General features: G+C 35.2%; 5 protein-coding genes across 5 annotated transcripts; 2 read left to right on the forward strand and 3 right to left on the reverse strand.

Moving 5' to 3' along the window:
* Nucleotides 1–1,836: 1,836 nt before the first annotated feature.
* Nucleotides 1,837–4,103, reverse strand: LOC129236871 (synembryn). Its single transcript, XM_054871142.1, has 2 exons — nt 3,939–4,103; nt 1,837–3,830 (listed from the first exon to the last, which is right to left on the reverse strand). The coding sequence occupies exons 1-2, from the start codon at nt 4,017–4,019 to the stop codon at nt 2,223–2,225; spliced, it is 1,689 nt and encodes a 562-aa protein (XP_054727117.1). The 5' UTR covers nt 4,020–4,103; the 3' UTR covers nt 1,837–2,222.
* Nucleotides 4,104–5,535: 1,432 nt separating this feature from the next.
* On the forward strand, nt 5,536–7,815 carry LOC129236873 (RNA-binding protein pno1). The gene is made up of 3 exons (XM_054871144.1): nt 5,536–5,866; nt 5,923–6,016; nt 7,249–7,815. The coding sequence occupies exons 1-3, from the start codon at nt 5,667–5,669 to the stop codon at nt 7,660–7,662; spliced, it is 708 nt and encodes a 235-aa protein (XP_054727119.1). The 5' UTR covers nt 5,536–5,666; the 3' UTR covers nt 7,663–7,815.
* On the reverse strand, nt 7,715–9,050 carry LOC129236872 (syntaxin-16). The gene is made up of 3 exons (XM_054871143.1): nt 8,852–9,050; nt 8,658–8,791; nt 7,715–8,601 (listed from the first exon to the last, which is right to left on the reverse strand). The coding sequence occupies exons 1-3, from the start codon at nt 8,933–8,935 to the stop codon at nt 7,749–7,751; spliced, it is 1,071 nt and encodes a 356-aa protein (XP_054727118.1). The 5' UTR covers nt 8,936–9,050; the 3' UTR covers nt 7,715–7,748.
* A 1,378-nt stretch (nt 9,051–10,428) lies between these two features.
* LOC129237518 (cathepsin B) lies at nt 10,429–12,999 on the forward strand. The gene is made up of 4 exons (XM_054872323.1): nt 10,429–10,716; nt 10,788–11,036; nt 12,116–12,283; nt 12,342–12,999. The coding sequence occupies exons 1-4, from the start codon at nt 10,582–10,584 to the stop codon at nt 12,813–12,815; spliced, it is 1,026 nt and encodes a 341-aa protein (XP_054728298.1). The 5' UTR covers nt 10,429–10,581; the 3' UTR covers nt 12,816–12,999.
* Nucleotides 12,985–13,754, reverse strand: LOC129237519 (TM2 domain-containing protein CG11103). The gene has a single exon (XM_054872324.1). It carries the CDS (start codon nt 13,707–13,709, stop codon nt 13,059–13,061), a length of 651 nt encoding a protein of 216 aa, XP_054728299.1. The 5' UTR covers nt 13,710–13,754; the 3' UTR covers nt 12,985–13,058.
* Nucleotides 13,755–15,426: the final 1,672 nt, after the last annotated feature.

Consider the following 15,426-nt stretch of genomic DNA (forward strand, 5'->3'; position numbering starts at 1 on the left):
CGGTCTACATCATTTCTCCTTGAAATTTTGTTGGATCTGTAAAAGGTAAAAAAATTCTTGTCAAATAAAGTTGTAGTTATAGTCGTCGAGCCGGATTTTTGAATTTCGAAAATTTTTGCAATTTACGGAATTTAAAAAAAAAGTATGCGTTTTACGTCATAAATGTCACACTTTAATTATGGTTATAAAATTAAAAAAAAATATTAAAAGCCACATCTATAGAGAAAACATTTTCGAATATTAAAACAAACCGCATCAAAACATATTAAAAACAGTAATTTCGAGAAAAACGAGTTTAAACTTTCAAGTGCATTTCGCTCGAGGTTAAACTCGCGCATCAAGCGGTCGTCGCGCAGTTACATTTTCTACCATAACTTTACATTTCAATTTTTACAATCGACTTTTAAAGCTATAAAGATTAATAATCTGTAAAAAAAATACGCCAAAAACTAAAAAGATTAATAATCGGGCGTACTTCCTCCGTATTTAGCACACCGCTGCATTGATAAATATTAAAATTTCTGGATACACATCTCGATTTTAATGTTTACTTTTCTTAATGTTGCTACAAACATTTTTAGATTTCATTTCACACTGTTGATTTGTCTTACTGTTCCGCAATTTGTCCAATAATGCTTACAGAAACACTTTCTCAATAAATCGTGCAATTCGGGTCGACAAGATTCAATACAAAACGTGAATTAAAAAACTCTCCTATCGTTCCTCAAATGTCTTTTTTTGAATCAGTATATAGTAGGGCTCCAAAAAACCAGGTATGGAGCAGTGTATCAGCGAGTAACCCTTGCGAGAATTTCGTTCTTTGCTCAAATTGTTCAAAAGCTCGAAAACTTCGAGCAAACATTTAATCAGATAAAACAAAGTTGTACAAATGGTAAGAAAAAGCTGGACTGACAAACTATTAAATGACATAGGGCTGATACAGGGAAGAATCGCAGAACGAAGAGCAATTGGCCGCAGAAAAATTACTTGACTTGACAACATAAAAGAGTGGGCAGGTCTCAAAGCAAATGGAACGAACTAACAGAGACAGCAAGAAACAAAAACAAATTGAATGACATTAATAATAATGATAAAATACATAATGGCAATGGCTGGGATCAAAATAACGTTTATATGTAATCGCAAGCATCCAGCGGACATACGACGATCAAGAAGAATTTTTTTGGGAGCATTCCTTTGTCAGCTAAAAAAACGGTCGACAAAAAGTCAAATTAATTAAAGCAAACATCGCTCAAATTACTCGAAAAACTCGAGCTCATGCTACAAATTTTCGAGTAATGAGCATTGAACAGCTGTGCGAGTACTCGTTACTCATACGCCCGGACTGTTCGAAAAATTGCAAACAAATTTAAGAGCTCTTACGAATCTAATACAATTTATTACCTATCTTTAAATAATGGCATCCGCCCTAGTCAAATGATTGTGCGAGGCGGCCATTCGTTAAGACTCGGGTTCGAAGCCCACTGAGGGCATGAAACACCAACTGCCAGAAAAATTAAATGAGATTCACCCGGAAATTAGGAGATTCATAATATCTGTACCGGCTATTTTCCGCATGTACGTTGTTTCAGAGAAAAGAAAAAAGAAATTCAAATAACGGTTTTAATGGAATAAAAATGTGTATTGTTGTGGCAGCAGCATAAACATTCCCCATACATGTACGAGGAATGCTTAGCTGGACATAAATCCGGGGCGTTCCGGTAACGCAGAACCGATTGCCGTGGAAACGAACGTTTCGGATGTATTGCTGTTGTTGCAGTACACAAAATACTGCCCGATAGGGTGAAATCAATATACAAAATTGTTATATGCGTTTAGTACTTTATTTAAAAAGAGTATATTTTACTTTTACATAGTAACTTAAATAATAAAACTTAAATAATCTTTGGTGGTTTTAATAGCATATAATACATTTAGGATAATTTGGCTCTAAGCTCAAAAAAATGCATGTGTTTATGAACAATTTTGGAATTGTATTCAACCTAATTTTTATTATGTTGATGAAAGTGCAGACGCCACATATCCTGATAAGCTTGCAGCAATACAGTATTTATAAACATTTATTCATCAGCTGGTATGTACTTTGGAAATGTAATATATTTGCATTCAAAATTATCAAATTAAGTATGCATATTAGGGGACGCACCCTATACACATTGCTATACTAAATTTATGGTAAATCAGAGGTGAAACCCATCGTTTTATGTTTTACGTTTTTGATCAGCTTGCTGTTGAGGTAATTCCTCCTGTAGTTGCAATATATGATCTACTGGTTGCGGCTTACCATCCTCACCAATGCGACATGGTTGTACCACTCCGCTTTTATGGAGCTTGTCTATCAGACTAACAAGTTGCATGGCCTCGTGTTCTTTTTGTTCTTCTGACATCCCTGCAAAAGGGCTTTGCTTAGGCGCATCATAGCAGCCAAGAACTGGATTGATGTTTTGCTGTACTTGTTTGTACTCTTCAGTATCGCTGTCTTCGCTATCTGAAGAGTAATCGGCGTTTTCAACTTGTCGACCACCTAAAAGACCACGCTTTGCAAATAACCCAGCGGCGTTGCCATACCCGGTGTGCTTTATCATTCGCGCCACATTTTCTTTACAACATACGAATAGTAATTCCGTAGCCAAGTCACGCAAAACCAGTTCGGGTAAAGTTAAAAAACGGCACAGATGATTCCGTAATTCATTTCCTACTTCAGGACGCTTATAAACGTTGCGTAATGGAGGCAAAACTACGCTTCTAATATAGTGCCGCATTATCCTATCACTGCGTACACATTTCACTAACAATGTTAATACTGGAGAAATAAGTTCAGTAGATGTTGCAGCCTGTTCCTGCTCATCTAACACACCTTTTAAATACCGCAAAATTATTTCTAATGCACGTACATTATATCCTTCGTAAATGATCGTCGGACATGTTGCTGGTGCATTTGATTCGCTCTTGATCAGTAGCTCGGTTAAGCAGCTCCCCGAAATGTTCGTCAAAAGGTTGATAGCGTGCATAACCACATTTCGCTCTCTATCATTAATCATTTCTCCAAAATTAAGAAGTAAATTCCGGATTACTCCGGTCAAATGTCTACTTTGAATTTCATTTTCATTTGGACTTTTATCGGAATTCGTGGTAATATTAAACATTACCTTTAGCATTTCACACAACAAATCCAAATGCTCATCAGTAATCTCTTTTTCAGTCAGTTTTTCATCTAGCCATTCAGTCATATAGGCAACTCCATTTAAATCAAGCTGAACACGTGTCCTTGCAGCAGGCTCCATTGCAGTAATTAGAAATAATAGTTTCATGTCGAAAAACTCAACACATGATGGATGTTGTACTGATGAGGCGATCCGTTTGAGAATAGCGTCCGTTATATTTGATTTTACGCACTGGCGACGGCGGTCTGCGCATTGGAATACCAAATTACACAAACACTTAAGCGACTCAACAACGACCTGGGTTGTTCTTTCGCTCCAATGAAAATTACCACTTTGAACTGATGCTCCATCAGTATCTATTTCATGCGCACTCCCTTTCGAAGTAACTGCTTCTGAAGCATCAGATTCAACTTCAACAGCTTCTGGATGTTCCAAATGAGCCATTTTCAGAAGGCAAAGTACGTCATCTTCTAAATCCTCTGTTTGCAAACTACACTTGTCACGCGTCAAGATACGGACACTATTTAGAGTTAGGGCGTGTAGATCGAACAAACTATCATCTTTTAGAATATCAAAAAGAGCACGCCACATTGCATGCCAGCACCCATTCACATGAAACGTTGAAAAATTGAAAAGGTCATCATTCTAAAAAATACAAATTCATAGAAATTTTAGATCTGTATGCGCATATGCAAATTTATGCACCTATTATTGTATATACATATATGTAAAAGCTTAATTTTTCTCACTTACTTTCATGTTAAATTCTGTTAAAATAACTTTGATTTGATCCGCGTTTTTACCACGCAATCGCTCTAAATTTTGCTCCTCCATTTCGTTTGCTGGATTACCCGGCTCCACAAAATTGGATTAAAATTAATTAACATCCAATGACGTGAGATGGTGATTCTCTAAACTAGGAATGACATTACACAGAAAACACAAATATTATTCGATGCTTTTCTGTCGATATCAATAAGGGTATTCACACCAATTTTGCTACTTTAACGGTTTATTACAAGGCGAATTGAGTATCTCAGGTGGCGCCATTAAAACGCAGTTACTTTATTTTTCGTGACTTTGACATGTCTGTCATCAGTTCCTTTTCCAATACAAAACAAACAAACAAAAACACGAGGTAATTAATGTTTGTGAAAATTCTGTAAATCGCTTAGTAACATTGTTATTTGTGAGATTTAAACTAAGCAAACTAACGAAAAGGAAAGGCCGTGTGTTAAATTGTAAATTAATATCAAGCCGTCTAATGTTTGCGTTTTTAAGCGGAAGCCGCAGTGGCAAGAAAGTGTGTGTGTGTACGTATAAGTTTTTGTGATTGGTTGTCTCCATTGCTTACGCGTACTCTTCCTCTTTATAAACAAATAATTAATAATGCGAAGACGCATTCTTGTATTCTGTCATTCTTACTTCGACATGCGCATACACACAGTAATAATACGTTCACATATAAGTAGATTATGTACTTTTTCGTGCATGACTCCCAATCCGTAATTGAAAAGCGAAATTACCCATACGAAATTTCTCTCCCGAAATCTGAGATTATAACATAATTCTAGATTGTTACCACACTTTTTTACATACAACCCTGTGTTTTCTGTGTTGTCGATAATTATTTTTACGAATGTAAAGGGAAACGTCAAAGTAAAAACTCAAGAATATGGTCGCCGGCATAGAAAACAGGTGTGTAGACACAATTGTAATACGATTTTTGTTAGATATTATTAACTAAGCATTCATATTACAGTAAAAAGCCTGTGTCCATAGACGTTTTGGCCTGCTATTGCTTATTAAAAAATGTATCGAATTTCGCATGCGTATTGCTACCATAATTTTTTGCCCCCGTCGTCGTTTACGGATTTCCTCCAACTGTTTATTACTAATCGCCAATTTCGCAATTAATTTAGCTATTCCTTCTCCTTGTCCTCTCTTCATATCGTTAATAATAATTAAACAAACCAAAGATTACAAAATATTCCACCAGAGCAATTTCTATGAAGAAAAACCTATCAAAACAGTATTGGCATCTGATTGTCAATTTTGCAGGTAATCTGCCATATGTGAACGTGTAGATTAATTTTGTAGATTTATTGCTAATTACTGCATATGTGAACGTACTTTAGCATTGTAGCATTCCAACATACCTCAAGATACAAAAATTTTGATAACTTCAACTGTAACTTCAACACTGTTGCAAACATGCCCATATTCGTATAACATTGACCATAACATTACATTTTAGTAACTTAAATTTTAATCAATATTCCTATAATGTTCTTATTTGCTTATGGACATCCACAGGTATCGATTAGCGACGTACCCAGTATCGATACAAAAATTACATTAATAGTATCGCAGCACCACTAGCCACATGCATTTGTAGTTAAAAATACGGAAAAATTTTCTAAACTTTCAAAATATTAAAAAATTTATTTCTGAAGAAGTTACACTTAGTTGAGTTTTAGAATGGAAGTGGAAAATATAAAAAGCGATGATTTCTTGCCGCCATCGGAGTTGAAAAGACCAACCAAACGATCTGCGAATTTCAATGAAGCAATGCATGTTGATGAAGAATCTCCGTTGCAGGAAACAAAACAAAGATTTCAAGCCCCACGTGCGAAACGCCAAAAAAGCGATTTGAGAAGGATCTCTGTTCCACCACACAGGTAACTCTTGTTTTCACTATTTCTTCCGCTTAATCGTAAAATCGAAATTTTATTAGATATTCGTCACTTAAAGAGAATTGGATGAAAATTTTCACTCCAGTTGTTGAACATATGAAACTTCAAATAAGATTTAATATGAAAGCGAAACAAGTAAGTATGCTGTGTTTTTATGAGATTGCTGGGGATTATGCTGTTTCCGTGGCGCCGCAATGTTATGGCGGATTCTTATAGAACTTGATAAAAGAAAATGAAATGAAAGAGTAAAATTTTTTGATATCTCGCTTAGTTTTCGAGATATTGAATAAAAAAAGGCTGGAATTTAGAATAATGTATATTGGGCAATTTTTGCATTTGCAATGGTTTTAACATGGAAAGGAGTTCTACGCAAAAATACTGTGGATTGCGTAGCCGGAGTTGGACTGATGAGGGTTATTTTTTTGAAGCGCGGCCCAAGGCCGCCCACGCGATAAGGAGTTCTACGCCAAAAATACTGTGTTAATTAATTTAATTTAATTTTAATTACTTTATTTTTTTTTTTGTGATACGCTTAATATCATTGCTTTTGTCCTCGGTTTATATTCGGTTAATATCTCGAAAACTAAGCGAGATATCAAAAAGTTTTACTCTTTCATTTCGTTTTCTTTTGTCGAGTTCTATAAGAATCCGCCATTAAATTGCGGCGCCACGGAAACAGCAGTATTGCCAGATTGCTGATAATCAAAATAATATGCTTCAACTGAAAGAAAACATTATCACAACATTATCGGTGCAACAGTAATTACACAGTTTGCAACACGGATGCCAAAACTTGTCGACGCGTTCTGATACATATATTAATATTCCAAAAACGGAGCGTAATTCCTTTAAACCATTCAAAAGTTATTAAAAAAACAATTGCATAAAAGCAGAGTTTAGTATAATTAATTATTCATTCAGTAACGCACTAAATTGTCGTAGTACAAAACTTGAACACTATTAAACATTTTCACAATATATTCACTAAATATTGTTAAATACTTCAATATTCCACTAACGAAAACTTAAACACAAAATGAGTGATAAAAATAAACCTTGGCAAATAGAGTCTGGTACTGCCACTTTATTGGAAAAACGGTAAAAATAACGAAGAATTGGAAAGAAGTGCTTGTGCGACTTTCATTCCTCTATAATAAATCAAAGACCCTTCTTTGGTAAAGTTTTTCAATGTGAGGATGTGAATGAAAAAAATAAAAACGGTCTTGCAAAAAAAAAAAAATCTTTAGAATGAAGCTAATAGTTTATGTATTTCAATTTATGAAAAGAAAGCAGTCAATAGATATACATTACATAATTACAACTATATTGCATTTGATAAATTCTGTTCCTTTCGTTTATTTTCCCAGGTAGAAATTCGAATTAGCAATGAAACTCCCGACGTATTGAATCTACAAAAAGGAGCTGACTTTGTTAAAGCTTTTCTCTGTGGATTCGAAGTGGATGATGCTTTAGCGTTACTCCGTTTAGAAGATTTATTCGTAGAAACATTTGAAGTAAAAGATGTTAAAACACTACGTGGCGACCACCTAAGTCGCGCTATAGGACGTTTGGCTGGTAAAGGAGGTCGTACGAAATTTACCATAGAGAACGTTACAAAAACGCGTATAGTTTTGGCGGACAGTAAAATCCACATTTTGGGCAGCTATCAAAATATACAACTGGCGCGAAGAGCGATTTGCAATCTTATACTTGGTTCACCTCCTAGCAAAGTGTACGGCAACCTTCGTTCCGTAGCCAGCCGGTTGTCCGAGCGTATGTGAAATAATAATGCACATATGTACATGCATATATTTGTATGGAAAATTTTTGATCTATTGTTACAAATATTGATATTTTATTTCCTCATTTATAGCTTTGTAAAAATAAGAAGAATAAGCATAAATAAAGTTACAGCTGCCAATACCATAATAATACACATTTTGCGATTTTTTCGCTGGTACGCTTCTGCACGTTGTAACTGACGGAGCCCTTCAGAGACTCTCGTCTGCGTTTGCTCCACATTATAATCAATACGATCTAATACAGTACCTTGTTCCTGTACCCTTTGACTAAGATCTTTAAAAATATCATTAAGATCATAAATAGATTTTACAATTTTGGTAACCTCTTCATCTCGATTAATTGCTAAGCGTGTATTTTCTTCTTCAAACAGCAAAAGCTGTTGCTGACTCATGCGGTTTGAAACCGGGCGTTGAAAATCTTCATCTATCTGTTGAGTAGATTTATCATCATATAAATAACTATGGTTCCTTGCAGAATTTGTTTTGTTTTGCATTGAACCCATGGGTTGTAAAAAGTTGTCGAAAGAGTCCACATAGTTGTCACGGTTATCGATGGAACTCGAATCTAATTCAATATTTGTGAAATCATTATTTTCAAAATATTTTTGTGAACGTTCCTCTCGGGAATTCAGCTGTCGTATGTAAGCACTTTGGCTATTACGGAATTTGAAAGTTAATTCCTGTAATTGAAGCAATAGGCAAGTCACTACGTTTTCGGTTAGCCGTTGCTCCATCTTCGTTCCTATACCGAGGCTGGAACGGATACATTGTATATGCCGATGAGTCGATGTTATCAGCTTTGATATCTCCTGGCTGAGACTTTCTATTTCCGTTTCTTCCTGATACTTTTCGTCGAATGCGGGCTGTAACAGGTGTCTTGCATGCAAGGAACCAAGTTCATCAAGTTTAGGCTTTATTCTAAAATATATTAAAAATCATTAAGAATATGTGATATTTTGCAAATAAAAAAATACTTTGACAGCGTATACTGTGCTTCCTCCAACTTATCGACCCAAACTGGTGGTGTTCCATAGTCATCCCGCATTTCCAAGCCTTCTTCCGCGTCGCGAAGTGAATGTTTAAGTAAAAGTTCGGCATCGTCGCTTTGCTGTTTCAACAGACAAAAAATATGGATTCAACATTAGAAATTAATAACAAATTAACTTACTCTGTTATCAGAGTACAAGTTTCGGTTTTTCGACGCATTATTGCGCATTATCACAAAAACTTCGGTTAGATTACGTGATGTCATTTCACTTATACCGATCCTTAACAATTTATCCCATTAAATTGTGAAAATATCTAAAGTAATTTATTCTCCTTTTTTTCTTTTCTGTTTCAATAATACGCTAACAATAAAGTTCTGATACACGGTTGCATCAATGGCGATACACCCAATAAAACCAATTAAGTACTCGATTATGCATCTCTGGTGTATAAACCCAGTAAGAAAGAAATATATAATTAATTACACGGTGCGATTCTCAAAAAACTTGAAAAGTGATGCTATTTTTTTTTTGTAGGTCTTGCCGAGAAAAGTAAAGGACAAAAATCGAATTATAAAATTTGACAAACGTACCCAAAACCTTGAAATTCGGTTAAAACAAGGCTTTTAGCACCTTAAAGCCATCAGGCATGTGCAGTAATTTGTTTTCACATGAAATTGTCCCCGAAATCGTGGAATATGCTGAATTACACTGTTCCATTTTCGTTATTAAATCGCCTTCGGCATGTGTCATAAATCGAAATTGTAATTGCTTTCCCCATTTGGAAATCGGGAAAAATATTGTAATCATTATCGCGCAGCTTAAAAACTGCTATTATTTTTATTAGGTACATCAACGATTTCTTCTTGTTCATCGATTTTGATAACTTTTTCGAAGTATATGGCAGAACAGTTGCAAACATTTAGCACTAATCTTACCACGCCCGGTCAAATGACTGGTTACAAAATTGAATTTAAAGGCCGAACTTATAATCTCTTGTTTATCTATTATTTTATTGTTATTTGAAAATATTAATTATGTATTAGAAAAAATTAAAATTTGTTTTGAAAAAACAATTATTTCACAACCGGTCAAATGACCGGTTGCGGTAAGAATATACGTGATACACCGGTAGAGTTAGTGTTAAAACGGCTTTTAGCGCTCTGTTACAAATCAAATGTAGGTATGCTGCGATGCTCTAGAAATTGAATCGCGATAAGATGAGACCAAAAAGGATTATAATGCATAGTCGGAGGCCTCTGGCAATCCTCTGGAACTGTGGAAACCGGTTTCATAACTATATAACAGAGAGGATAAACTTAAAACAAAAGAATCATGGCTTGATCTATAGCTTTTATAACTATTTTGTAGTCACGTATCTGTAAACGTGCAAAGGCTAATTTTGTATTTAAGTGGTATAAAATCATTATTCAATTTACTACCATTGATTTCACGCTAAAATAAATTTTCCTGTTTAAATATAAATATTCATTGTCGCAAATGAGAGACTTGTTCAAAGAACAAAAGCAGGCTATAAATTCGTATGTATCTCCTCTTAGATAGTTCATCATTCAACTTGTCTGAACACAAACAATTTCCGATTGATCGGCAAAATTATAAAATCTTATTGTGTATTCCCGGGCATATAGCAGAGGACTAAAGTTTAAAAGTTTTGTATTTGATCTTAAAAAATACAACTCTGTACAATAGGGTTCTCCGCCTACTTTTTTATCAAAAGATTTGCAAATTAAATTGTTAAATCATTTTGTAATTTTGATTGGTTCGGTTAAATTCACAGTGCATAGTTAAAGTTGTTGTGTGGCATTTGAGATCATTGTTCGTTGATTACTAATATATTCCCATATTTTTTCCTTTATTTGTTTCTAATAAAATTCGCTGGTTGTAGGAAAAAATGAAAGTGTTTTTTCTGGCTTTTCTATTAGCGGCTATTCTAGTCGCTATATCAGCAGATTCGGCTTCACTTGAGCCACATTTCCTTTCAGATGAGTTTATTGAATTGGTGCGCAATAAAGCAAAAACATGGACGGTAAGAGTTTCAGTGAAAGTGCATACCTACATACATACATATCTATAACTAAGGAAATTCATATTATTTAGCCTGGGCGAAATTTCCACGAATCTGTGGGTGAAGGATATGTCCGCCGTTTAATGGGAGTCCACCCGGATTCGCACAAATTTGCTTTACCTCAATTGATAAAAGACTCAGTGGGAAGTGCACTTGAGCTGCCTGAAGAATTCGATTCTCGAAAGCAGTGGCCCCACTGCCCTACTATTTCGGAAATACGTGACCAAGGTTCATGCGGATCTTGCTGGGCATTCGGCGCAGTAGAAGCAATGTCTGATAGGGTAAGATGTTGGAAATTTTCAATGTGCATGCAAATAGCATACAAAGTACAGTTAAACAAAAGTGCACATTTTCGTTGTAATTTTATTTTTTATCTGTTGTTCACCATCTTATGTACATCTGTATGTACGAGGATTTGTTTATTGTTCTTTGTTATTAGACCTTATCACATTAGTCACTACCGTCAAAGCAAAATGACAAGAACGTACATATACAGTCTGTCTAATAGAAGCGTGACTAGCAAAATTTAAACTTAGAGTTCCGTTGTAAAAAAATTTAAATACGGCTAAATAGGTGTATAATTTTTACAATACGGGTTGTACAAAAACGAATGAAGCAACGTTTCTATGTACATACCCAAAATATTTAAAGAAGTCAAAATTGTTCATAAATAGTTGAGGGCACCTTATATCCAATTAAAAAAATTGCCTGCAAAGATAGATCAGAAGATCACTGATTTCTTTTTGAGAAAGTCAAACTTATCATTGCGTGAAGCTGAAACTGTTTTAAGGAAAAATGGTGTTAATGTATTTAAATACGCGATCAGAAGACGATTCCGTGCAGAAGACCTCAAATCCTAGAACACATTGAAATACCCGATATCAAGCATCAAAGCCGAAGATATGTAAAATGAAACCAGCAAAATAGGATTGAAATGTTGGATTGGCCTTCACAGTCGCTCGTTGCCAACCCTACTAAAAATGTTTGGTTAAGCAAAAATTTAAAGGAAAACAAACACATATAGGCAGTAAAAACAGTTATCAAGACGAATTCGGCTGATCTGGTGCCGATTACCTCCACAACTTGCTTAGAAATTGAGGGAGAGTATGCGAACCCTATATAGGTAAAGGTGGTGATTCTACATTTTACAGAATATATTACGTATACTACATATTATAAGCCCATTCTATACAGTTTGCTAGAATCGAATTAGTCAAGTAGTTTATAAAATATGGCGGTCACGCTTCTATTAGACGGACTGTACATAAGTAAATGCTAGGTATACACGTACTTGCATATAAGGGGATCGAATACTCCAATATTAGCAAGAAATTAATTACGTACTATATTTTTTAAATAGGTTTGCATTCACTCTGAAGGAAAACATAATTTTCATTTCTCTGCTGACGACTTAGTATCGTGCTGTTATACTTGTGGTTTCGGTTGTAATGGAGGCTTTCCCGGAGCTGCCTGGAGTTATTGGACGCGTAAGGGCATAGTTAGTGGTGGACCCTTTGGCTCTAATCAAGTAAAGGAATTTCATGAATTATGAACCTCGTTAATATATAATGTTTTCATGTATTAAGGGCTGCCGTCCGTATGAGATTGCACCATGTGAGCATCATGTGAATGGTACGCGTCCAGCTTGCGACGGTGAACATGGAAAGACACCTCGTTGCCAAAAGAAATGTCAGTCTAGTTACAATGTGGATTACGGTAAGGATAAACATTATGGCGCTAAATCATACTCCATTGGTCGCAATCAGAAAGATATCCAGGAAGAGATTTACAATAACGGTCCCGTCGAGGGAGCATTCACTGTTTACGAGGATTTAATATTGTACAAAGAAGGTGTTTACCAACATGTGGTAGGAAAAGCACTAGGTGGTCACGCTATCCGTATCTTAGGCTGGGGAGTAGAAAAAGGTACACCATATTGGTTAATAGCGAATTCGTGGAACACGGATTGGGGCAATAATGGCTACTTCAAAATACTACGTGGGGAAGACCATTGTGGTATTGAAAGTTCCATATCTGCTGGACTTCCGAAGCTTGATTAAGATCGAATATTCAAACCGTGATTAACGAAAAAATTATATTTAATACATTCACCAAATGCGTATATATACACAGGCACTCCAAATCGGTGAGAATCAGATAACGGTTTGTTTCTGAGTTCTCCACCGTGTATACACAATAGTGCTCTTTAGTTTAAAATAAAATATATTGTTTTGAAGTAAAATACATATTTTGTAAATTTATTTTTCACTAATATCACATTCAGTTTAAAAAAGTATGTTATTCTATACATAGGGATTCCAGTTGCTTCCATCCTCTGGAAGCAAGTTGTTTGTAATAAGTAGAATTATGTCTATAACCCACCAAACACCAACACCACCAATTGTCAGTAGCTTTCCAACAGCAGTGCCTGTTTGACCCAAACAAAATCTATCCATTCCTAAAAAGCCCAACAGAATACTGTAGATGAGAGTTGTCACAAAATAATGGTCCGTGTAGCGCACACATGGTACACCATCTCTCAAAAACGTCCGCGGACCATAACAATCAATATCGGAAAATACTGTACATTGAACCTCTGTGTGTTCCACTTCATCATAGGTAGATCCTCCAAAGTGTAAGCAGCCATAACCCTTCACTGCCTTAGCGGTCCGATTGTTATCATGATCAATTGGATCTTTGCATTCCAAAAAATCACGCGGCAAAAAAGAGCACATTACCATTGGACCAAGAGGATTGAAATCCGAAGCAGGAGCTACTGAGCCAGATAAGGAAGACGAAGGTGTAATGGGCACCACCGATTGAACAGCTGTTGGTTGCATTTCCTTTTCACTGCGCGCCTGAATAGCGCTGACTACCCTCATATGCGAAATTAAATCTAAGGCGGTTAAAATAGCTAACGGATTAAATAGAATGCAAATTCTAGGCAACACCATTTTTATACACAACAAAAGTCAATATGATACTGATATTGGACACTCCGAATTAATCGATTGTTTTCAAGTGCTGCCACCCTAACCAAGGACGGTGTGACCTAAAGGTAAGATACACTGTACATAAAGTTTGTCAAACTAACTATTTTTATATCCTCATACATTAGCAAGCATGAATACAAAATTTTATTTTACTTATCGCACATAATTTGCCATATAAAGCCTTGCGAGCGAAACACGTCATTTAGAAGTAATTCAGACTCCATTACCTTGCGACTTACCAATAAATCTTTGTTTTCCATAATTTTTATCGAAAATTTATCGGAATGAGCCGTCACCACAAAGAAGCAAAACAAAAAGTGCGTTCACATATGCAGTAATTAGCAATAAATCCACAAAATTCATCTACCCGCTCAGATATGACAGATTAACTTGAAAATTGACAGTCAGCTGTCAATACCGCTTCAAAAGGTTCTTCTTCATAGAAATTGCTTTTGTGGCATATTTTGGTTTGTTCAATTATTATTAACGATATAAAGAAAAGACAGGACAAGGAATAGCTAATTGAATTGCACAATTGGCTGTTAGTAATGAACAGTTGGAGGAAATCCGTAAACGACGTTGACAGAGGTTTCAAAAAATTATGGTAGCAATACGCATTCGAAATTTGATACTACATTTTATAAAAAATAAGTAATAAGAGGATGCACTTTTATGGACACACGCTTTTTTTTTGTTACATGAATGCATAATTAATAATACCTAACAAAAATTGTATTATAATTGTCTACAAACCTGTTTTCTTTGCCGGCATCCATTTCAGTTAGTTTTTACTTTTGCATTTCTCTTTACAGTCGTAAAAATAATTATATATAACACAGAAAACACAGGGTTGTATGTAAAAAGTATGGTAATAGTCTAGGATTATTTTATAAATTCAAATTTCGGGATAATCTCGCTTTTTAATTACGAATTGGGAGTTATAATACGTTCACATATAAGTAGATGGTTTACTTTTTTGTGAGCAGAAATTCAAGAAAACATGCAAGTGAACAGTTGGCATCTATTTTCATGCCCTATTTCAAAATAATACCGTACCTAATTATAGTAATTTTCAAGACATCATTTTAAGTCATCGGCACGACCCAAATTCATCGACTCAATCCATCATTTACTTTTTTTCACAACATTCAATCTTGAAATTCAAAACCGGTTAAATTTTAAAACGAAAATAGAAATGATTATTTATATACTGAATTAAAAAAATAATTATGACGTTGAGAGTTAATAGAATATGTATTTCTATTTTAACGTACTAATATATAATACATATGTAATGGGCTTTCCAATAAGAGGTGTTATTTTGATATTCAAAGAAAAATGTTATTTTTTAATATAAATGATCGGATGTTTATTTCATTTTAAAGAGGAAGGTATGCCGTTAATAGTGGAAAATAACATCAGGCAAATGATCACCACGACCACGCTTACAGGATACTATCCTTTTCATGAAATTTTTCATATCCGTCTTTGAGGTCTTCAATCGACCTTGGGCTGTTGGCGTAGACCTTCTCTTTCACGTGGCCCCAAAGAATAAATCACAAGATCTCGGTGGCCAATTGTGATCACCTCTTCGAGAGATAACACGGTCCGGAAACTTTTCCCGTAAAAGATCAATGGTTTTGTTGCTTGTGTGGCACGTAGCGCCGTTTTGTTGAAA

This window comes from Anastrepha obliqua, chromosome 2 (assembly GCF_027943255.1).
Source record: "Anastrepha obliqua isolate idAnaObli1 chromosome 2, idAnaObli1_1.0, whole genome shotgun sequence".
Taxonomy (NCBI): domain Eukaryota; kingdom Metazoa; phylum Arthropoda; class Insecta; order Diptera; family Tephritidae; genus Anastrepha; species Anastrepha obliqua.